This window comes from Galeopterus variegatus, unplaced genomic scaffold (assembly GCF_000696425.1).
Source record: "Galeopterus variegatus unplaced genomic scaffold, G_variegatus-3.0.2 Scaffold5701, whole genome shotgun sequence".
In the NCBI taxonomy this organism is placed as follows: domain Eukaryota; kingdom Metazoa; phylum Chordata; class Mammalia; order Dermoptera; family Cynocephalidae; genus Galeopterus; species Galeopterus variegatus.
In genome coordinates, this window is record NW_007731812.1 from 98,266 (window position 1) to 121,635 (window position 23,370).

A 23,370-nucleotide genomic window follows, 5' to 3' on the forward strand; every position below is an offset into this window, starting at 1 on the left:
CCACAAGACCAAGGGATCACCAGGACTACCCTCCCTTCAGACCACTTGGCTACTGTGATGGTCAGTTTTATGTGTCAACTTGGCTAGGCTATAGTACCTAGCTATTTAATCAAACACTAACTCATATGTTGCTGTGAGAGTATTTTGTAGATGAGATTAACATTTACAATCAAATTACTTTAAGGAAGCTTGACTAATACTGCTACAAATTATATTGTCCCACTACCACTCACAGGTTTAGTAATTCACCAGAATAACTAGAACTCAAGGATACATCATACTTATGATTTCAGTTTTGTTACAGTGAAAGTACACAAATTAAAACCAGGCAAGAGAAAAGATGCATAGGGCAGCGTCCAGGAGGGGTCCCAACTTGAGATCTCTGGTTGTACTCTCCCAGTGGAGTCACAGGCAGCATTGCCTCCCAGCCATGATATGTGACGATATGTACAGAGTATTGCCAACCAGGGAAACTCACACAAGTCTTCAGCATCCATAGTTTTTATTGGGGTTTGATTACATACTGTAGTCTCCAGCTCTTCTCAGAGGTCAGGCTAAAATTTGCAGTCTCTGGTTCTTCTGTAGGCCACAACTGATATGGTATGGGCCAAATCTCCCACCGTAAATCACATTGTTAGAATGTCTTTTGTGGTCAGAGCCCCCACACCAACAGACTGTCCTATCAGGAAAAACATTCCAGGAACCTAGAGATCATCTCTCAGTAGTTGAGGGCAAAGATCAGACCTTTCTTTGGGCTAAGTTAATTCTTTATTACTTACCACATAATGTAAGAAAAAAAATATGAGTTTTAACTATCATGAAATTGGATTTAAATATGTATGGTAATTGCAATATTTACTGGTGTTGGAAAAATACAGTTTGAGATTTTTAGAGAAATTATTCTTTCTCTCATATCAGAAAGTGGATCATAAATTATAACATGCTTAAGTATTTTGTGACAGAAACTTTTTGAACTGTTTAATATGAAAAGTATTAAAATTGATCAATTTTTGTACTTAGGAATCTTAGTTGTTGAAGTCTTTCAGTCTTATTACATGTGAATCTTTATAGGATGATGTTTATCTCCCAAGTTTTTGGAAAGAGAAGACCCTCACACATGGACTTTTCCTCACAAATGTATTTTTCCAGTAAGGGAGGCAATTCTTTAAAGTTAGTTATTATTCTTAGCTTATAAAATGCTATTGTATTTTGCTTATCTGTTTTCAGTGCATGGGTTACTGGACTATATAAAGTTCTACTCATTGGTTTCCATTAGTTTACAATACTTTTGGAAAGCACAGATTTCACTAAAACTGAAATAGCTGTCTGTCTTCATTTCAAGCATATTAGTAGCTGTAGTGCCACCAAAGACAATCACCACTTTGAGATTTAGCATTTTAGAGACAGCCTAAATAGCCTAAAAAAGACAGGCCAATGTTTTGGTGGTGGCTATTTTCCCTTTAAAAGTGAGAGGTGTGAGCTATGGCTAGGGCCACACGATGATGTGTGCAATGTTCACAGGCTGTTGCCTAGGTGGTTTCAGAGAAAAACATATTCAACATAGGATTTTTCACTTTACCTCTATTCTCTCAAGCTGCCCCTGCTGGGTCTGTAGGGTGATTATGTCTGATTCAGTAGTCTGTAATACTCTCATCTCCCTTGGAAGCGTTGCATACAAATCATTTATTAAAAAGGTAGACTCAAAGATATCATTGAATGCTGTTTTAAGATTCGGTAGATGCCTTTTCAATTTTGTGTAGCTTTAGGGGAGGCATCCCTGTAAACCGCTTTCTTTTAAAGCTTCTCTCATTTCCTCACTAATTCATAAATTTATTTCCCCTTAAATACAACTTCATCATTTCCCTTTCCCCTTTGTATGCTGTTGTAGTGAAGCAAGGACGCAAAAGTCTTTAATGTTAGGGGTAGTACACATATTTTTGAGTCAGTCGTATTCTTTTGAAAGAGTTCTACAACTAGCATAGATCTAGATAAAATGTAATCCTGGTGAAAAACCTGTCTGGGGTCATATTCTTTGACTTGGGTGTCATAAAAAGAGAAAGTATGACAAAGTTGAAGTGACAGACTTACTTTTAGTCTCACTAAATATATTAAATTTTGAAGTAGGTTTCTTATGTTTATAAAGTTTTCTTCCTAATTTTTCTGATTTTTATAGCCAGACTACTATGTTGAGATATTATTCTGTAAGTGGACTCACTGGCCTAGAGCAGTGCCAGAACTCAGTATGATTATATAACTTTAAAAATACTTGAGTAAGTTAGTGCAGCCACTATGGAAAACATATAGAGGTTTCTCAAACAACTACAGATAGATCTTCCATATGATCCAGCAATCCCACTTCTGGGTATATACCCAAAAGACTGGAAATCATCATGTTGAAGGGATAACTACACTCCCATGTTCATTACAGCTTGTTTACAATAGCCAAGATATGGAACCAACCTAAATGTCCATTGCTGGACAACTGTATAAGGAAAACGTGGTATATATACACAATGGAATACTATTCTGCTATAAAAAGAATGAAATTCTGCCATTTGCAGTAATGTGGATGAGTTTAGAGAAAATTATGTTAAGTGAAATAAGCCAGGCACAGAGGGAAAAATACCACATGCCCTCACTCATAAGTGGGAGCTAAGAAAGAAAGAATGAAGGAAAGAAAGACCACAGTGATGTGTTGGACTCACAGAGGGAGAGAACAGACCTGGGGTTACCGGGGATAGGGGTGGGTAAGGGAATCGGGGAGAGGTTGGGTGGGGGACACAGGAAATAATTTCAATTCGATGTGGTGGGCATGCTGATAGTAATGATCTGATCACCACATCTTGGGCACAGGTGTTGATGGTCAGGTCAGTGCACCATGAATATGCATAATCAATAAAAAAATCAAAACTTGAGTAAGCATTCATATATGTCACTGAATATTAGTTAATTCACATTAGTTCAGAAAATGTTACCAGCATTTCAATGATTAGAGTTTGAATAGTAATTATATTTAAAAATAACACAAAAATAATTTATATGCCATTTTATAGAGAGAAAATGTGTTCATTTATAATTACAGTTTTTTGAGAAGTAAATATTTAACAGTATGTTCTAAACTTGAAACTATTTTTTTTTTCCTTTTTGTTTTTTTTCGTGACTGGCAACGGATCGCAACCCTCAGTGTCGCCCCCGTACCGGACCGGGAACGGCAACGGGATCGCAACCCTCGGTGTTGCGCCCACACCTCGCTCAGCCAGCGAGTGGGAACCGGTCTGCATGTGGGATCCGAACCCTCGGCGGGAGTGCCACCGCACTCCCAACTGCGCACTGTAGCAGTGCGCCACTGGGCCGGCCCTTGAAACTATTTTTAAAGTTATCAAGTAAGAAAAAAAAAGACATCTGTAGGTTTTTACACTGACTTACTTTAGACTTTACACTTACGACCCTGAATATAATAAGATGGATTTATTTGTAAAAGTTCATCTAGTTTGATATTTGTCTGTATATTTACCAGAGCAGGATTTTAACTGAATTATTCCCACCATGCTACATATATAGAGTAGAACTCTGGGCTCTTAATCACCCAATTATTTGTTACGTTCTGTAGGTAAGGGATCCTTGGTCTACCTCTTAATAAAACTACTGAGTCCTCCTTTGTTGTTACAAAAGAATATCAACTATATTCTTGGATTAATTGAGTGCAAAGGGATATTATTTTACAGCCAGCAGGTACTTGGCTTAGAGTTTATTCTCACACCAATAACTACTCAATATTTCTGAACAACTGAACTGATAGTATCAATAATTAAGGATGAGTGTTGGTGAAAGGATGTGTAAACTCTGTATTGTATCACATCAGTACTTAATCTATGTTCTGTAAGGTCTCTCATCTTAAATGGTGTACTCAAGGGAAAAATAGATTATTCTCATTTTGAAAAGGTGTGGCAAAACAATGTTAAACTAACAACATATTGGTTTGTGTGTTTTTAAAAACAACAATAATTCTCAAAATATGTTATATATTAAACAAGTTGATGAGCTGACTTGAGTCAGTGGTAAAGTTGGGTAGTCAGGATAGGTGAACTGCATGATTTCTCAAAAAAATTTTACTTATGGAATTCCTTTATTATTTTATTTTACTTATATTTTGAGTAAGGCCCTATTACTTTTATTCAGAAACTGGTGTTCAGAATACTAGGATATAATATGAGGAATATTGATACAGATTTTTAAAATCTACCCCTGGATTAAGCTATAATAGCAAAAAATAGTTACCCAGGCTATATAATTTGGGACTTCTATGATTTTAATTCTTTGACTGAATTGTTCTTTGATGTGGTTTCATTGACTTACACTCAAGTACTCTACAAGTAACAGTCCCAGGAAATTCATTGCTTTTTCTGATGTAAGGATATTATTGTGATATCCAGATATTAGCAAGAGCATAAAACTTATGGCAGGTTATATATTCCAAAAATGGCATCAATAATATTTCCCATTCTCACCTGATCTTATGCAATGTGACCTTGTCACTCCTGCATGAAAAGGTGGATCTATTTCTCCTATCCCCTACGTCTGGGTGGGCTTTGTATCTGAGTCCTTTGGCAGAAGTAAACTGTATAACTTCAGAGGCTAGGTAGCAGGAAGCCTTTCATCCTCTGCTGGAGCCTCTTAGAATGCTTGCTTTTAGATGCTCCCTCAAGGATCCCAGAATCCATGCTGTGTGAAACCCAAATGACATGGAGAGACCATGAATGAGTGCTTGATGGGCAGCCCTGTTAGGATTGTAGAGAGCAGCCATGTCAATTCACTGCAACCCTAGTTAACATCCGACTACAGCTTCATGAGAGGCCCAGGCTAACTACCCTACTGGGGCCAATCAACCAACAGGAATGTGAGAAACAATAATAAATCATTTTTAAGGCACTAGGTTTTGGAGTGGTTTTGTTACACAGCAACAGATAATAGGACAGAACTTAAATGAATAAAGCAGTCATATTTACTAAACTTTTACCTGCATTTTATGACTGTACTCTTGTTTTCCTTTGATTCAACTCTCTTACATGCTTTATATTTGTATTATCTAGTTTATATTTTACCCATCTTTGTAAAGTGCCTTAAATTCATTTTGTAATAAGGTATTATGAACATAATTTTTATGTATGAAATTCACACCATGTCCAACTTAAAAAAATATATATTAATTCATTTACCTTTTCTGAGTCTTATACAGTAAATGAAGGGATACTAAGAAATAACACTATGCTTCTGCTTTCAAGGAAATAGATTTTTGGTGAGCAAGAGAGAGAGTCCTATTTGCTAAGTATTGTTGGGGAAAGTAGAAAAAAAATGCTTGGCTTTGTAAAAAATTATTCAGTTTATTCAATCTGTGCATGCAAATCTACTTGGAAAAAATCACACAATGCTAAACATATCTTACGCTTCAGCACATGGAGGAATAAAAAACTAAGTTTCTAATCTCTGAGGCATTCTTGATCAGAATGATGAAGTATGCAGACGAGGATGGCAGATGTAACAAAATATCTGAACTCTCAAATTAGTAACTAATAAAATTCCTAGTTCATTTATCTCAAAAATTTGCAATATCTAGTGTACTAAATATGGAAACTAGAAATTACCTTTACATAATAACAAAGAAATCTTATTGTTCAGGAAACAGTTTTGAACATTTAAATAGCATAAATAATAGGTGAAACCAAATGCATTTTACATTTGAGTAACAGGCATTTATTAAAGAGTATTTCTTCTTTTCTCTTGAAAATTCCTTTATTGTTTTTCTTCAAGTAATAAAATAGCTCATTTGATTTTGCTTTTAAAGTTATTAGGATTGTGTTTTAAAGAAGCATGGTTTCTATAGTTTAACATTAAGCAAAAGCAAATGAAGGGCCAGCCCGGTGGCGCACTGCTACAGTGCGCCGCTTGGGAGTGCGGCGGCGCTCCCGCCGAGGGTTCGGATCCCATATACAGACCGGTTCCCGCTCACTGGCTGAGCGAGGTGCGGCGAACACCGAGGGTTGCGATCCCGTTGCCAGTCCCGGTCTGGTACGGGTGTGACACTGAGGGTTGCGATCCGTTGCCAGACACGAAAAAAGACAAAAAAAAAAAAAAAAAAAAAGCAAATGAAATGACTAAAGAATGTCCTGAAAAAAGAATATGAATTACCCAAATAAGGCCAGTGTAAATTTCACCCTCATTTATGGGAATACATGGAAAACTGAGAATACCAAAATTTCATTCTTTATATGCACTGCTTAATGAAGAGACAATATTATGCAAGTTCATAGAAATGCTAATAGCATTTAGATTTATATAAAAATATATTGATGTGACTTTGATACAAGAAAATTACTTTAGTTTTAATCACATTGAAAGACATTGGCCCCTGCAGTGGGCAGGGTTTTTTTGTGTATACAGCAGTGTGGTCCTGGACTGCAACCCCACTCCAAAGAATATGTCGACAATGTTGAACATTTAAAGTTATCTCTGGCATACTACCACCTCCACAAGGAATGGCAATAAAATTTGAAGTTACATGTTTTTGGTGGGGGTGGGATGGGGGTTGGAGTAAGTAGATTGGAAGGTGATAGAAAACAGAGAAAGTAAACCTACTATTTGACTTTATTTTTGACTCTTTTTGTTTTGACTGTTTCCTTGCTTGTTTCAGAAATAACTAGCTGATAAATCAAGAATGTAGGAATCTTCACCTTGCACAAGAAATTTATGTTTATTTTTTATTAGTTTGTTTGATTTTTACTAGTGAATTCCACCACACACCTAGAACAGTCAGTGGTACCTGGTAGGTGTACAATAGTTGTTCATCCAGGTTATAACAATAACAGCTAATACTTAGATACCCCTTTATATATGCTATGAATTGTATTATCTTCCATATATTAAGTAATTTAATTCTCACAACTTTATGAGGTAGGTACTGTTGTTATCTCTATTTCATAGATGAGAAGCTGGGACACAGGGATGTAACTTGCTCAAGATGGCATAACTAAACACTCACATAGTAGAAACACAATTCTGGCCCCAGCAGTCTGACTTCAGTCTGAGCTTGTATCCACAATGCTGCACGGCTTCTCTGAAAGTAAGGTTGTAAGAAGTGAGAGGTGATTGTTTACACATTCCTCTAGGAGAATCTGAGAAATTGATCTGAGTGGGATGATCAAATTGGGGAGCATTTGGGTGGTTCTGCAGAGGAGTTGGTGGCACTTGAGGAACAAGAAGAGATGTTGTTTTGAATAATTACTTTCCTCACTCAGGTCATGTAAGGTCTTGCAGAAAAGCCTCCTGCATTACACTGAGAGAAAGATGTAGTTGTCATGATTGCCGAGTAGGCAGAAGTGACAGAATAAATGACCTCACTGGCACAGTGCTGCTCTCCAGGAGTCAGGAGGCACAGAAAAGCAGGGTGGTTTTAGGGTAATTTGAACAATATTTGCAGCGGTGGCAACACATGGTTGTTTCTTCACAGCAGGCGACAGTAGCGGGGAGTCTTTTTTAGGCTGTTCTTATCACCTAAAACTTCCAAAGCTAAACTGACTGCCAGGATAATTAACCCCCCTGCATACTGAAAGTTCTTTTAGATTCTCTTCCGATACATTCAGAAAAAGGAAGAAAATAATCATTTTCTGGTTGAGTAGCCTGGCCCTTAGATGCTGATATATGGCAAATTGCAGCCCAATAGGAAATGAAACAACATTTCTTAAGGACAATTTTGAAAGAAACCTATTATATTTTCCCTTATTTTTGAGTGCATAAAATTGTAATATACTTTATAGATTGTATTATTTACAATGTCTCAAAATGGGGGGTTGGAATTAGAAACATAGTACATCGGCACTGGAAGAGATCTGTTGCAGCTAAATTAACCCTCTCATTTTATATTAATCATAACTATCACACAAACCTATGATGTGTAACATCTGAATGAAATACCAACTAAAATGTTCTGTACTTTCAGATTGCCTACTATTCTTAATGCTTGCTCAAGCCATCAATCTAGAGTAAATAATTCAAATCCTTTTCACTTAAATAAAAATGCTCAGGTAGCTTTGTGGATCTCAAATCCATGGAATGGTTTTCACTAAATACAAGAAATAACAAGCCACCTTTACATCAATGAAGGGGTTATGGTGTTTTGGCTTATCCACATGGGACCACATCCATTATAAAAAAAAAAAATTTACTGTTAACATTTGGTATTTTCAATAACAAGACCAAGCCATATGGCATAGAAAACATTATTTCTGAAAGGCACTGAAGTCTTCTTATATATTATTGTGTTAATCCAGATTGTATACCAGTGCACAATTTATGGCTTATCCTCAATACGGAATATTATTCAGCCACTAAAAGGAATTAATGAGCTATATCTGTTAATTTACTAAGTAAGAAAAGCAACAGAGATGTTTTTATAATGTGATCTTATATTAATGGTTTCAATATAATGATGTGAACAGGAAGAAAAATATGGAAGAATAATATACATGCTTGTTAAAATGAATCTCCTGGTTGAGGGTGTGAGTAGGGATGAGAGATAGAAATAAACACATGGGGACAGGGCAGTCAAGCAAAGAGAAAAATAAGAAAACACAATACTTAAAACACATGACAGGTACTTATTTCAAATTGCATATGCATGTAGAAAAGACATGTTAAAATCCCATGTTAAAAAAGCATGTCATGCTTCCTCCACCCCCGAAAGAACAAGATAGTAAACAGAATATTGTCCTTATATTACACAAATTTATAGCTGTGGAATATGCCCTGGAAAGGCAGAAAGCTTGGGTATGAGTTCAGCTACTTTCACTTCCTATCTCAGTGAGTCTGAGCAAGTTCCTGAGAATCCACAGTGGGGAGGAGAAGGAGCTGGGGCTTTGAATTTGAACACTAACTTTGCAATTTCCTGGCTGTATGACATTAAACACTTTTCACATTAAAAAATGAAGTTAGAATTGTGTATATTACTGTGAGAATTAAATGAGATAGTATAACTTAATATTGAAATCTGTATCAGCTATCAAGGAGGAAACATTTTTTCTTTAAATGCCATTAGTAAATTACTTCTCTCACATCTATAACCTAAAACCTAGAAGTTTTAGGCTTGAACACTGAATGATGACTTCACAACAGTCCCTACTAAGTGCTATGTTATCTTGTAAACCTTGTAAGTGCAATAGTTGTAGTTACTGGGGAAATTAACAAGGACCAAATTGTTCAGGGATGCTTCATAGAGGGGGGCCTGGAATGATGGGCAGAATTTGCACAAAAGAAGACATTCCGGGTAGAAGAAGAGCCTGAACAATGGGGTGCTCTTTCTGGATCCATACTGAATTTACAATTCATGCTTTCCTTAAGAATTCGTGTTGGAGAAATTAGACAACTAAAAAAGGTACATAAAAAAGGTTTATATTTTGTAGGCTATAAAAGCTGGGTATAGTAAATTAGATGGAATTAGAAAATCATGAAATGCAGTTATTGTTCAATTTTAAGAGACTGGCATTGAATTGAAAAGGACTGAAGAAATTTTATTATCATCAAAGTACTGTGTGAGGTTTGTTGGTTAAGCATAGTATGTAGATTGTGGAATTTCTGCTTATAGACTCTCTTACACTTTTTCTAATTGTTATATTGTATGTAATTATCTTTGTCCTAATCACAGTGCAATCAAATGACCAACAGATATTTTTATTAGGTGATTACTACATCTCTCGTTAATAGGATGTTTTCATATAGTCAGAGAATTTGTCTTATACTCCTTTGGTGTCCATCTATTTCATTGTTTGAGGCCAAGGTGAAAGTGTTGAGTTCTTTGACTGCATCTTTTGAGATCCTCTGACACCCCCTCCCTGCTTGTTTATGAAGAAAAGAGGAATTTGTACATTAGTATTTATTTATGAATTTGGAATATATTTTACAGATTGAGGAGATTGGGTCTCAAATCCTAATATTTATCCCACTCACTATCAAATGAGGAAGTGGAATGAGGAATATGAAGAATAACAGCCAAACGGAAAATGAAGCACTACTTTATTAGTTCGGCAAGCTCCCTACAAATTCCCAAGCAACCTGGAAAATCCAAGTGGTAGTATAAGCTCAACACTATACTGGTGGCCTGATTCCTCTGCCTTCTTAGCTCATTAATGAGAGATTGCAGGGCCAGCCCTTTCCACCTAACTGCACAACGTGTGAGACAAGCACGGCAGGCTTGCCCAGCAGGCTTCCAGTATGAAATGCCTAAAGCAAAAGAGCAAAAGGAAGACTGTTCAGAGAGTCCAAACCTGTAATCACAGCAATCGTGTGGTCAGGAGGCAGCAGAAGATAAGAAATCGTTGATTCAGGAAGCCAAAACTGCCTTTAAGGAAGAACAAAACTTGGTACAATGAATGTCCTGAGCGCAGGCTAAATTATTGCAACACATTGTGATAAATGTTAAATAGATAAGTACTAGATAGAGTGGTGACACAAAAGTGAAAGCGATTAATTCACTGTGACACACTTCATCTTCTGCCTCCCTCTTTTTACTTACAAGAACCCTTGGGATTATACTGGGCCCACTTGGATAATCCAGGATAATCTCCCCATCTCAAGGTCTACTGATTAGCAACCGTAATTCCATCTGCAACCTTAATTCTCCTTGCTATGTAATTTAACATCTTCACGGGTTCTGAAGGTTAGAGTATGAACATTTTGGAGGGGCCATTATTCTGCCTACTACATAGTTTTGTATACACTGATTGAACAGATTAGTTTTTCAATATCACGTTTCTCTAACACTATCCTGTAATGACAATGATAACAGGTTACAGACTTACCATGTAAGAAATTAGAAGATGTAATGAAAAGTTATTATCATGGGTCTGCCAAAAATGTAAAAGACCAGTTGGCAGGTAGCTCATTTTTCTTGAGAAAACGACTCAGAAAAGCAGCAGCAAGATGGCTTCATTTAGATAACATTTTATTTGTTAGAGCAAGATTTGACCGACTTCATTTTAACAGCTGGAGAAATTAATTTAAAATTGCAGCACTGAGTATGTTGGCACACTTTACAGGTAGGTGAGGAACAATTACACATTTTTGAAATAAAACTACCACTTCTACATTTTAATGAGAAGATTTGAGGATAGATAGAAGACATACATTTAAGCAGATATGCTTTAATAGATGGTAAAAAAACTGTCAGAAAATAGATCCACTGCAAAAACTTCTACAGTGATTTCTTTGTTATAAATAACATTTTTAAATGTGTACTTTTCTGAACAACAACAAAAAATAACAATTCACTTTATGACTACTTTCATATTTACAGTGCCCTTTAAAAAATAGTAAATTAAAAGGTAGCATTGCAGTATGAACTACAATATTTCTAAATTTAAGAATAATAAAGAATTTGAATATACTAGTCTAATGAGATAGGATATTTTGCATTATACTGAAAGGTTATAGAATAGAATACTTGAGCTTTATATACACTATTTTTACATTTACAGACAAACAATATTTTGACACATTAATATTTTTCTGATTAAGCATCTGAATTCACAATCTGTAAAATAAGTAGAGAAACAGAATATAGCTCAATCTTAAGTTAAAAACAGATTTTTAAAAATTTGTGCATTTTTTTCTAGACTATTATGAAAGAAATTGATATAGTAAATAGATATGAGTTGTTTTTGTAAATATTTAAGTTGGAACAATTCACAAAATACTAAGATGTGTTTATTCAATTCTTTATTTATCTCAACAATTTATCTTGTTCACAGAAAAACAAATTTATTCAAAATACATCTCATTGTTATAACAGCCATTCTTTTTTACTGCTTTGTATTCTGCCCCTTTATTCTCTTGTGTTCCACTTCCCCTAACAGAGCTCATTACCAAGGTGGTAGGGGACTAGTTTCAAAAGGCAAAATGAATCACAAAAATATCAAGCCAGTGGTTTGCTTCAGGACATTCATATATTTTTTGTATTTCTTGTGTTAGAAAGAAAATCTTTCCTTGGGCACAGTGATGTCACTCCTGAGAAACCAATTACTTTACAAATATCTACAATACTATTTTTGACATCGCTAACTGTATCACGTAGAAAAGCATACTATGGCTATCCAATAGATAATTTTTCCTCATTATCTGCAGTTCCTATACTGTAAACAATAAAACTGGTTTAAAATATTTTAGTATCTAGCAATTAATAACTGGATAATTTGATCAAGTCATTTTTATACATTAGTCATCCACAACTTGTATGTTTAATTTTTCCGCAGCTATAATTATCCATAGTTACTAAGTTTACCTTAAACATCCAAAACAACAAGGGACATTTTTGAACAATCTATAGTACTCTTCTTGGATCTTAAAAAAAAAGAAAAAGAAAGGAAGAAATGTTAAACATAATTGTAACAATCACATCAAATTATTTTCACATCATAATAAATAGTTATATGTGGTTTTCTAAAGTATTATTGCTTTATGATTCTCTGTCAGAATGTGCTCAAGTGGATACAAGCTATATTTACATCCCTAATAGCCCCTTGGATTTTGTAAAAAGAGTACAAGGGTACCTCGAAAAGTTCATGGAAAGATTTGTATCATCTGTCAATTCTATTTTTCCACCAACTTTTTGAAGTATCCTCGTACTTCCCTACATGCAGTAAGGTGTTCTAATTATTCTGATACTAAAATACACTGTACTTAGGCCATAAAGAGAATAAGAATTTTCTATCAATTTGGTAACTGATGCTACGTGAGTATAGTACAGGGTTGACCAAAAAAAAAAAAAAAAAAAAAAAAAATGCTTACCTTTCTGGATAAAACACACAGGAATAAGAAAATAAACATCCCCTGGAAGGCGTTGCTGACCGTGAAGAGGTAAGCTGTCACCACTGATGCGTGCACGACATGAAGAACCCCAAAGATCCAGGTGGTGCCAAGAAGGAACAGGAGAGCAAGGGCTCCTCTCGCACAAGACCTATAACATATTTGTCATGTTTCAGTGAAGAAGGCCATGTATATTCAACTCATCCTCCAAATTCTCCAAATTATGTGGAAAATGAGTTTTTGGTATAACCAAGAAATCTTTCACAAAGACCAATAATGATTTTGAAACTGACAAGTTGGGCTGCAGTTACATGGGACAGCCTTTAGGGTGTGCTACTGCACTGAGACAGGGATGTGCTTCCGAAATCAAGGTAGCATTATTAAAATATGGTATTTTTGAGAAGGGGTGGGGGAAGGGAGGAACTGGTAAAGGGCCATGATACTGGTAAATTTTTTAAAAATATGGTATTTTAAAAGGTGTTTCTTTAATCTTAAAATATTTTTATCTGGTGTTCTGCAGTGTGTATGCTTTGATTTTAAATCTAATGTTGCAGTAATTCCCGAAAGTAAGACTTATATCTGTTAGGAAACATTTTCCCTAGGAAACATTGAAAAGAATACTATGTGGACTTGGGTCAGCACACGTCCTTGACATCAACGAAGGCTCTGTTTTCCTTTCAAGTTTAGTAGAGAAAAAAGTGTAGGATATAAAACTATAAAAGTGTAGGGATATTAGGTTTTTGTTTTTGTTTTTTGCTTTTGCAGTACAGTCACTTCCAAATAAATTCATTCAAAATACTGATTTTTTAAAAACTAAAAAAAAAACCCCACACATATTCACATATTTTCAACCTATGACTTTTGATAAAACAATATTCAATCATGTTCACTGAGGACATTGCCTTGAAAATGAAGCAACTATCATTATTCTCATTCATTTTTAGTCCAATCATTTTCTGCAGGTGTTTTAGCAGTGCACCTCAGAAAATGAGTCATTTTCAACTTTATTAAAACCAGCACAATACATGAAACTAATGAATGGTGAGGACTAAAAGAAAGTAATCGATCAAACATTTGTTAAATCCCAACTATAAATCTTGTGCAAGGTATTGAAACTACAGGAGTGTTCCCAAGCAACACAAACAGTCAGTTGTTTCTAATGTTCCCTAAAGTATACTTCAACTTTTCCTGAACAAATCATTTCCAAGGTCTCAATAAATCAGTTTTAAAGAGAGGAGGCTGAAGAAAAAAATCACGGGAAAATGCAAACTAGGAGTGACAAGAAACAAGCAATACTAAGCTCTGAGAAATGATTTACAGAAGAAAATCACTAAGGCTTATTTTTACCTTAAAACAGTTATCATCTTTTTCCTTTCAAAGGGGAGTATATTTGAAAATACTGTTTCACTCACCATTTAATCTGTGGTGATTGTAGTCTTATTAAACATTTTAAACGCTGTTATTCAATGCATATTTTAAATGTGGAAGAAAGTGTAAAATAATCATTTAAAATAAAATAATTTCAAAAATTATTTGTACTTTAAGTAACAAAAGCTTTTAGTTACTAAAGAATGTGGACTTTAAAGAAACATTTACCTTATATTTTCATAGCAACTAACTTCTGGTTTCAATCCTGCAGTGTGACGAAAAACTTTGTATATGATAACTACAAAAGCCAAGAGATTAACCTGGGAAAATATATTAATTTCAAAGAAGAAATAATTTTCATAGTGAATTAGATGCATATACAGGAAATAAACAAACAGTAAATATTTCAATAAGATAGAAAACAAAAAATCATGGCATTTTTATCCATATTACAAAGTACAAACCCTCCCACAGACTTAGGCAAATAAATCCGCGGTTGATCATTACAATATCGCTGAAAATTGTAGGTACAAATGGTAGTTAGCACAACTTGCCAGATTGTGCTAAGCAACCTGTTCAAGAAACTTATTCAGATGTTACCATCACACCTAAATATTGATGAGTATCACCTGCTGCTGGTAATAGGATTAATATACACTTTAAAATAAATTTTGGTTTGGAAAGCTTTAAAAATATTTGAAAATGAAAACTTTTGCTCACTAAATTATATATTGTTTCTTAGAGAAGTGTTAGTGATAATCTGTCCACCTTTTAAAAATTTAGACTGGAAGAGAAAAATTGAAAGGAAATTAGAAAACTGTACAAAACACTCTCAATTTCTATTGCTAGAAAATGTACTTTCTTTTGTATGGTTCATCTAGATATCTCTCCTAACGTTTATATTGAGATTTCCTTTCCCTAGACTTAATTTCAGAAGCTTTCCAAATGATCATAAATGAAATGAATGTTTGTTGGAAGGCAAATACATTTTATTAATGAACACATTGTTTTATTTACATTTCATAATATGGGCTAAATAGAATACACAGAATTTTCACCCTTTTTAATGTGACTGCATTACAAAAAGTTTCCTCTTCTTTTCCTTCTTTTTCCTATGCTTTGGAAACCTTCAAATCATATTTACAGTGTCAGAATTCAAATGAGAGGTATATTTTAAATGTATATCATTCTAAGTATACTAATGATTAAAAATATTAAATATTATAGAAATAATTGGTAGATTAATAATTTGTTGAATATATTTTACTAATCCAAACATTTTTTGAAAGCCATTTTGAAATAATAGAAAGTGCAATGTTATATTTTTCAGCTAATTCTTCTACTAGTAACTCAGAAGTGTATAGTGATGAAAAACTTTTTTCTATATTCTAAGCCATTTTAAACAGCCTCTCAAAATGAAATCGAGTAATTACTAGTATAAAAAGCGGTAGAAAAAAATGGGTTGGAGAATTTCATGTTGTCACTTCTCTATAGAAATGTCCTTGAGAGAAAATCTTAGAGGAATAAGGGGTCTGATCCCTTCTTCCTGCTTCCAAATGGCCACTACTTCTAATTATATAATTAACTAATTTTTCCATACAAAGAAAAGACTTTAGCAATTGCAGAGGGGAGATAAAGTATATTTAAATTGATTCATTTGACAGTTTTACCCTATTTGCATGCTCAAATAATTGACTAAAACGACAACTTAATAATATTTAATTTTATAAATAGTCTTTACTACTTATGAAAGAGAAATTCTTAGTATTTTCTAGGTTTTAATAGCTATAGCTTTTTTGTATAAATTTGGAAACAACATTAGTATTTAATTTTATAAATATATGCAGATATGTTTTATAATAACAAAAAGTATTAAAATTTGGCTAGTATAAATAATATATGCCAAACCATTGTTGGTTTGAAAATCTTCAAATAATTTTAATGAGTTATTATATTGAACTTGTTATCTTAACAAAGGAAGAGTTATAAGACAAAATAACTAAATGATTAAGAAACTATTCTCTAAACCCATAATTTATTAAAGTTTCAAAAACTTCTATTTTTGATAAGATTGAGTTTGAAAAATAGTTGTTCCTACTGCTTTGGTTTCTCAGAAGTGCATATACATTTTGGATATGTTCTTCAACATCACATGCTAAAATAGTGAAGGGGGAAATGGAACATTCCCTAGGGCTGATACAGATCTGGAAAATACATTTTTTATGTACAAAACCAAAATGTTTACATATGTATAAAAACCAGGTGCTGCTGGGAAAGTGGGAGACTAATTCTTATTCCATAAGCTCATATTTTCCCAAATGTAAGGGAAAACCAATTAAAATATTTTTATCAAGATGTGTTATAATTTTGTGTAATCAAAATCACAAGTAGTTTGATTATATTACCCATATTCATTGATAACAGTACAAATATGTGGAGCTTTTTACTTTCACTTATTCTAAGAATTTTTTAAAGGGGTTATTAAGTGTCTGGTACAGTGGTAAGGGCTGGGTACGTATCAATGAATAAAACAGACATGGTCTTTTGTTCTCATAGATCTTTAATAGATAGTAAACAAATAAGCATACAAATAGATATAAATCCACAAACTGTGGTGAATGGCATTAATTCAAAAATTTGGATTTTTGGAAAGGACAAACTAGAGATGGATTAGAATGAAGGTTCAAGAATTACTCTCTTAGGACTTAGCACTTAAACTGGGAGTTGATGAATTACAATGAATTAGCAGATCAAAGAATGAAGGGAAAAAGGCATTTCGTGAAGAAAAACAGCATAGAAAAAAGCCATGAGGCTTGAGTTAAGAAAGTGATGTGCCTTTCAACAATTCATAAATGTGGCTGGGGTGCAGTGAACCAGTGGAGAGTTGCATGTGATGATGTGAGTGAGGTGGACAGGGACAAATATCACTTAGATTTATTCTCAAGTGCAAAGAATTTTTAATTTTTTTTATCCAAGAATCATTTATGTGCTATAGGCTTTTCCTCAAGGAAATTACAGTGAAATGGAGGGAATAATTGGTTAACAGATAACTACAACACAATTCAGAAAGCATCATGCGGTTATTTGCATAATGGCACAAAAGATCACATTTTAGGTGATAGCTCCCTAAAATACGGTTTTTAAGCCAATCTTGAATGACCAGTACAGACAAAGAAGGACAACACAGAGAAAATCAATGATCACTGCTAATCTCAGTCATTGGATCTATCTACATACACTCATTTCCTACGTGGTCAGACCCAATGGTTCAGAATACTACCTATCCTCAGGCCCTATCTGACTCCTCCATTCGGAAGTATAATAAACATCGTGAGTTAAAAATGTCAAAAACAAAGGTGCTCTTCTTGACTCAAACAACATATTTTTGCTGTAATCTTCCCCATCTCAAAAAAAAAAAAAAATCTCATTTTTCTAGCTGATCAGGCTTATCCATCAGCAAACTCTTCACCTACACCTTCAAAACATACTCAGAATATGACCACTATTTACCATTTTCACAGCTGTTGTGCAGAAACAGGCCACCATCATGCCTCCCTTGGGCTACTGTGGAAACTGCCCATTTGATCTCCCTGCTGCTATCCTTGCCTTCCTGCAATCTGTCTCATCACAGCAGTCAGATTGATCTCTTTAGATGTTAAGTCAGACATTTCTCTATTCAGAATCCTCCAATGGTGTCACATCTTATTCAGAGTTGAAGCCAAAGACCTCACAATGGCCTCTAAGGTTTGAAATGACTTGGTCTCCACTATACCTCTTCCCTCAAGTCCTATTTCTCTATCCTTAACCACCTCACACCACTCACACTGGGTTCTCTCTTGTTTCTACAGTATACCAAGCATGCCATGGGGCAGTTGTGCTTGCTGGGCTCCAAGATATTCCCATGGCTCATTCTCTCACCACCTCTGTTTAAATGCCACCTTGTCTACATACTGCCTCCTAGTGTGCTTTCATTAAAAAAACTGAAACTTCAATGATAAAATCAGACCATAGTTCAATTCTATTCACATAGAGCATGACAGGTGTTCTATCCTGTTTTGGACAATGCAAACTCTGTATGCCCACATGCTCTTCCCCTGCCCTAGTCATTAGAAAACTGACAAAGATTCTCCTTGAACAAACTTTAGTCGTTCTCCTTTGAGCCCTCTTCTCAACCAGGCCTTGATCTTGGGCTTCAGTGTCTAATCCTGCTAAGTCAGTTTAGAGAGAATCCTCCCACCCCAGATATCTGATCACTCTCAATATCTAATCAAATTTCTCATCTCCCACCCTTGATATCTGATTACCCTGGCCTGAGTTTCAGCAAGAATCCTGTTAAGTCACTAGCAAGAATTCCCACTATGCTCGCTGTCTCTTCTTAGTTACTATTTTGTTACCCTCAACCTGCTCCTTGGCTAAAAATCTCCAGTTGTCTTTACTGTTTTCAGAGTTGAGCCAGTTTCTCTCCCCTTTTGCCTTAATTTTGATACCCATCACAGCAGTCTCGAATGAAGTCTTCCTTGCTGTTTAAAAAGCATCAGAATATTTTTTCTTTAATTTTTTATAAGAATAATAATTTTTTACCAGAATTATAATTTTCTGAATTATTTAGTATCTTTTTTTCTTTAATTATTCCAAATTTGCTAAATATTATAAAATGGCATTGTACCATATGATCCACCAAATTTGGGGTAACTGGCAAAACCTACATTTACGCCTTTTATTGCCTGCATTCTCTCTTTATCCAGAAATATATAAGCTACTTTAAATTATTTTTCTAAATGAGACAAAAACCATAAATAATCAGTGTCACCTAAAGGCAACTAAAGGCATAAGATTTTATGTACTTAAGTTGAAACTCGATGTAGTTTATAAGGTATGGAAAAGTATCTTTTGAGAGGAAAAGTTTAAGAAATAAGTAAGAAGGATCTGAGATGAAGTAAAAGGAAAAGCTCAACACAAGACTGTATAGAATTCAAAAGTATTTCTGATTATAGAAAAGTATGCAATTAACCCAGGGGTAATGACTTTGAGAACAAATAAAAAATGTCTGCATTTTGGATTGAACAGTTAGAAAGGTACTATTAGCACTACACTTAGACGTCAGTAGCCACATCATGAAAACAGAGTTGAGTGCTTGAGTAATTCTTTAATATATATGAAAAATCATTGATATTAACCTTAATTAAGAAAATGGTGCCTCCAAAATTATTTGCATTTTTCCTTATTAGTGTTTACCTATATGTGTTTATTTTATCTGCTGCGGTTCCCTTATTTATCTCTAAATATTAGTGGCTTAAAAGCATAGGGGTTGATTAATGACTTATAAATGAACATTAGTTCATTATCACTTTTGAATCAATTTTTTTAAACAGTTTTAGATTGTCAGCTTGGAGTTCATGATACTTTCATAGGAATAAACAAGACAAGGACCTTAAATGGTGAACATAAGATCTCTTAAATTTTGGCGGAGGGAAGAAGACACAACAATTACAATTCCTTGAAGTTGATTGGCCACAATAATCAACCACATTGTATATTGACGAAATAAAATAAAATAAAAAAAAAAAACTCTGAAATTCATTGCAGCACTTTAGAATGCAGAAGATAATGAAAATAGCTGCAAAAAGAAATCATTCAAAGCCATGGACATTTAACCCCTGAGAGAAAGCAATATTTTAAATTTAAAATCATTTCCCTTGCTTCATCTTAAGTGATACTTATCTATGCAGAGATCTGTTTTTAACTTCAGATATATGAAGTTATTTCAAAGTTTAACACACACATTCTGTTGTTTGACAGTGTATTAAGTTTTTTTAAGTGCCTTATTTTTTAAAACAAGAAATTTAAATAGATGAGTTGGTAAGAGAGCAAGAACTAATTCTGAAGGATTTAGACCTACAGGTACATCCAACCCGAGGGCTTCAAATTCAGACTTCAAAATAAAGAATCCCAATCAGCCATTTTTCTTTTCGTAGTCTTTTTCTCAATAATTGATAAAGCCATCTATATGCTGATGTTAGATCTCACCAAAAAGAATGAGAAAATTTCTCTTACAGCACTTTTAGACCCAGACTTTAATTTTTCATATATATCAAATGAAATCTAGTTCATTTAAAAATGTGTCATGATCATAACTTCTGTGTCCTATCAAATATTTTTATTACCTTTAAATTAACTGGCCTAGGACAAACCTGCTCCTGCCATGAACAAAGGTAGGTTTCTACTGGCCGCCTAAGTGGCCATGAGCCATTTATTCTCAATCCTTAGACCACTGCAGAAATGGCTTAAAAGTTATCAATTTAAGCAACAAAATTAAAAAGTGTGCTCTATTAATTGTTCATGAGTTAAATTGGAGTCAAGCAGTCAAATTTTGCCTTCTGTCTGATTTTCTCTATCATTTCCCAATTGGAATCACTCCTTTAAATGCCTTAGTTCCAATGCTAATCACGTAAAGTACCAGAAAAATTGGGGTGTGTGATAAGTAGAATAAGATTTCCCCTGCCCCCCCAAAAAATGTCCACACCTTAACCCCTATATCCTGTGAATATGGCAAAAGAGATTGTTCAGATAAAATTGAAATTAAGAATTTTAAGATAAAAAGGTGATCCTGAATTATCTGGTTGGGCCTAATAGAATCATATGAGATGTAGCAGAGGAAAAGGCAGGAGTGAAGAAGTGGTGGTGGAGTGGACTGAAGCCTGAGAGGACTCCAGCAGCTGCTGCTCGCTTTGAAGACAAATGGGAGCGAGTCTGGGAATGTGAGAAGCCTCTACACATCTAGAATGACCCCTGTCTAACAGCCTGCAAGGAAATGAGGCCCCATCCTACAATTTCATGGAACGGAATCTGGCCAACAACCTGAGTGAACACAGAAACGAATTCTACCCCGGAGCCTCCAGAAGGGCTGATTCCTTGATTTTTAGTCTAGTGAGACTCTAAGCAGAGGACTCAGGTGGACCCAGCCTCACCTAGACTTCTGACCTACAGAACTGTGAGATAATATGTTTGTGTTGTCTTAAGCTGCTAAGTTGTGGTCATGTCTAGAATGACCCCTGTCTAACAGCCTGCAAGGAAATGAGGCCCTATCCTACAATTTCATGGAACGGAATCTGGCCAACAACCTGAGTGAACACAGAAACGAATTCTACCCTGGAGCCTCCAGAAGGGCTGATTCCTTGATTTTTAGTCTAGTGAGACTCTAAGCAGAGGACTCAGGTGGACCCAGCCTCACCCAGACTTCTGACCTACAGAACTGTGAGATAATATGTTTGTGTTGTCTTAAGCTGCTAAGTTGTGGTCATTTGTTATGGCAGCAATAGAAAACTAATGCAGGGAGTAAAACACATAAATTTACATATATCTGTATATACATACATCATACATATACATTATATATACACATCATACCTATATAATGAAATACCTTAAAATTAGTGTTTATTATTTTTAAATAAAAATAAAAATCCAGTTTATTTTTTATTTAGACATTTATTTGTGTATATACATACATCATACATATACATTATATATACACATCATACCTATATAATGAAATACCTTAAAATTACAGTGTTTATTATTTTTAAATAAAAATAAAAATCCAGTTTATTTTTTATTTAGACATTTATTTGTACTTATTTGTGGGGTACAGGGTGTTGTTTTAGTACATGTGTATACTGCACAATGGTTCACTTAGTGTAGATAGCATGGTGGACTAATGGGTATAAAAGTCAGTTTAAAATAGCTATTTGGGTACAAAACTATGCTATTTACACTAAGTGAATCATTGTCCAGTATACCTATGTATTGAAACAATACACTGCACCCCACAAATATGTACAAGTAAATGTTAAAATAAAAAAAATTTGTGGAAAAATAGAATTAAAATATAATACAAATTTTCCCACAAGAAAAAAATATTAATTTATCATGAACTTACGTTTATTATTGATGTTCTAGATATTTGGTGAGTAGGCCATTAAATTAAGTCATCTTTATTATTTGTAGATTCTGCCTCTGTTTTTTAAAATAAAAAGATTAAGATAAATTATAACTAGCAAATGACTTTCTTTCCAGGAAATGATAAATGTGGTTTGTACTTTCAAGTACCTGCCAAGTTTTCTTCCATATATACTTATCAAGAAGGATGTAAACAGAAAAGAGTTAAAGAAATAATCAGATTTGTTTTTCCAAAATATTACCTCACACTTGTCTTGGAGTTGTTTGTTTATAGATGTCACCCTGAGATACTTTTTGAGAGCAAGATCTCTCCTTCATTTGTATCCCCTCAGTTTCTAAGCACAGCCTTATTGGGTCTTAATGCTTGATAAAACTTTGATGTATTTTGAAATATCCAAAGTGTAGTACCTATTTTTTCCTAGGTTTTTTCTTTTCACACTGTCTGCACTTCTTAAAAATACTATCTATATTAATAGTGTTGATATTAGTTAAAGAAAATCATAAAGGTTTTTAAAAGAATTTAATAAAACACTTTTTTCTATGGATAATATATCTGCATAATAGAAGTCTGAAATGAAGTACAATTCAAAATGGGTGAAGCACTAATCTCACCTTTCAGCTTTTCCTCTATGAGAAAAAAAAAAAAAAAGGATTTGAGCAATTACATGTAATACAAGGTATTGAAAGTTACTTATTGATGAATATCAGTTGAAAGAATAGTAAATGTCCAGGCTATGTGCATTCCATATATTGGTCTGTATTCTGATACATTCAGGATTTTAAGTAATATATTCTGGTTAGTTGTTGGATATTCTTGGCAAGAATTTAAAATGCCATACAAAATGGGGGGAGAGATATTTATAGTAGACATAATTTCCCCCATTTTCAACACGATGGAAAATAATTTATTTTGACATATTTACCAAATAAAATAAATAATTGAAAGTTTAGGAATAATTTTTAAAAGGTCTTCAGTTGCTAGGTCCCTTACAACTCATCATGAAACCATTTCTGGAAAGCAAGAGATAGAACAAGTTTTTCATGGACCTAACAAATATCTACTCCCTTCAGCCTCGAGTGCAAGGAAAGATGGAAAGATATATGTTAAATAGTGCAGAATGTGAAGTCTGAAAGCCTGAGCTCGCTTGCCTCTACTACTCAGTTGGTGGGTGATCTTGAGTAAGTTGTTTAAGC

The 23,370-nt window shown here is 34.3% G+C and overlaps 1 protein-coding gene across 1 annotated transcript in view; it reads right to left on the reverse strand.

The window, feature by feature from the left end:
* Positions 1-10,973: 10,973 nt before the first annotated feature.
* ELTD1 (EGF, latrophilin and seven transmembrane domain containing 1) overlaps positions 10,974-23,370 on the reverse strand; it is a gene marked incomplete at its 5' end in the record, with an annotated part of 38,125 nt that continues 25,728 nt past the window's right edge. Inside the window, 3 exons of the mRNA XM_008589864.1 lie at positions 10,974-12,384; positions 12,832-13,000; positions 14,446-14,537. Coding sequence (XP_008588086.1) covers positions 12,322-12,384; positions 12,832-13,000; positions 14,446-14,537 — 324 coding nt within the window. The remainder of the gene's footprint in view (positions 12,385-12,831; positions 13,001-14,445; positions 14,538-23,370) is intronic.